At 44.9% G+C, this 1,857-nt stretch overlaps 1 protein-coding gene across 1 annotated transcript in view; it reads left to right on the forward strand.

Moving 5' to 3' along the window:
• DPF3 (double PHD fingers 3) overlaps positions 1-1,857 on the forward strand; it is a 92,230-nt gene that overhangs the window by 4,056 nt on the left and 86,317 nt on the right. The window contains exon 2 of the mRNA XM_035900953.1: positions 1,194-1,301. Within this exon, the coding sequence (XP_035756846.1) occupies positions 1,194-1,301 (108 nt within the window). The remainder of the gene's footprint in view (positions 1-1,193; positions 1,302-1,857) is intronic.

Consider the following 1,857-nt stretch of genomic DNA (forward strand, 5'->3'; position numbering starts at 1 on the left):
TTATTCTCATTTGGTTCAGTGAGTCAGTTTTGTTCCCAAGCTAGTACACTTTCCTGGCTGCTTCGGAAGGGATGTCTGAGAACTCTTGGGCCATCCTGCTGCCCTTGAGCTCTTCTTACTTTACTGACACTGCCCTGATGTCCAGCTGTTCACTGTTGGTACCGTTTCAGATATGGTAACACCATTCCTGTCCCCTCTCTTATGTGGTCTTACCTGTTTTCTAAGGGCAATGGTCTGGAATTGCAGTCGTGCTTTGTAGCCCCTTCAAGATTAACAGCAACAGCAGAAGGACAGAAGAGCCAAAGCAGAATTGGTGGATGGAGAGGGCAGGGGAAGCAGAGGAGAGAATGAGATTCTTCTAACTTTTCTGTATCTTGCTGGGTATTTCTGTGTGTCGTGAGTATCTGGGGCAGTTGAGGATACTCTGAAGCACTTGGCAGCATGCTTCTGTGCCGCTAGTAGCGATGCATTCATGAAGCCCTGCTGTGTTCTGAATACAAGAGAGCAAAGCATAGCTTGAATGTTGGCTAAGGGGTGTTTGTCAGGAGAGCCAGGGCAGTTCAGAAGCCAGTGATGCCAAATGTGATTCAATGGAGCATGCAGTAATATAAACATTACTTCTGTATCTCCTCCCTTGTTCAGGATATTGGCATGAGGAGGTAATAACTGGAATGAAGAATCTGTCTTCAAAAAAAAGTCCAGAATTTAAGCAAAAATACAGAGTCCAAATAGCCAGACATCATGGATCTTGGTTTGCTCCCGCTCGGAAGACACAAATTTCCTGAGCTGCATTGTGTATCAGGGCCTTATGATTTGCGTGTTGGAACTTCATTTCTGCTCTCCCAAGGGGCTTTCTCTGCCCGTGGAGGAGGCATCACCCCTGTGACCCAGGAGAGTCTGAAATTCTATTTACCCTGAAGAAATCACAAATTATTTATGTGCAGCTCTGGTTTCAGTGAGCTGAGTGAAGTGTATAAGCGAGCCCTAGATTCACTGTAGGCCTGATCCCAAGAGGCGCTGAGGAGCCTCAGGAGCACTGGATGCCTTGAGTCCATAGTTCTGCCTCATGATTTGCAGGATTGAACCCTCCAACAAGGAGATGCTGGAAGGGCAAGAACATAGATGCTAGAGACAGTGTTTGTGGTTTACAAACTGAAATGTGGTTATATTTATTTTTTGCCTTTAATCTTCAGGCCTGGCCCCAGGTCAGCTGTACACGTACCCAGCACGTTGCTGGCGCAAAAAGAGGCGTTTGCATCCCCCTGAGGATTCCAGGCTGAAGCTGCTGGAAATTAAACCTGGTAAGTATTTATTTGCCTGCCTCTCCTGTGCTGCAGAGCAGCTGGCATACATGCAAACCTGGCATTTAGACCTTGGACTTTATCTTTGCCCCTCTCCAACCATTTCTCTTTGCATCTGTTACATCTTACTTGATTTGCTGTAACAATAACCATCGCTCTACATTCAACTCATCCCTTACAGAAATGTGTGCAACTTGTATTGAATGCAACGGGAGCTGAATTTGCCTTCCACAGGGGTGAATCCTGGCCTCTATTAGCAAATTCATAAGGATGTAAAGGATCAATGTATTACTAATTATTGCCTCAGTGTGTTATTAATACAAAATTTCACGCTGGCATCTGCTGCCTCATCTTTGTGAAAAAGACCGCTGTGTGTGTGGAACAGTACACTGGTAAGATTTTTCATAATGGGGCTGGGGACCAAGGGTGTGACCAGATTATAAAGAGCAAATAATAAAAATTAGTGAGCATATGCCACATTTGTATATGTGTGTATGCCTGTTATGTGTACCTTATTCCATGCTTCTTTCATTCTTGTTGTCCTTGGTACTCTTTC

The sequence above is a fragment of the Egretta garzetta genome, unplaced genomic scaffold (genome assembly GCF_000687185.1).
Source record: "Egretta garzetta isolate BGI_Z169 unplaced genomic scaffold, ASM68718v1 scaffold828, whole genome shotgun sequence".
In the NCBI taxonomy this organism is placed as follows: domain Eukaryota; kingdom Metazoa; phylum Chordata; class Aves; order Pelecaniformes; family Ardeidae; genus Egretta; species Egretta garzetta.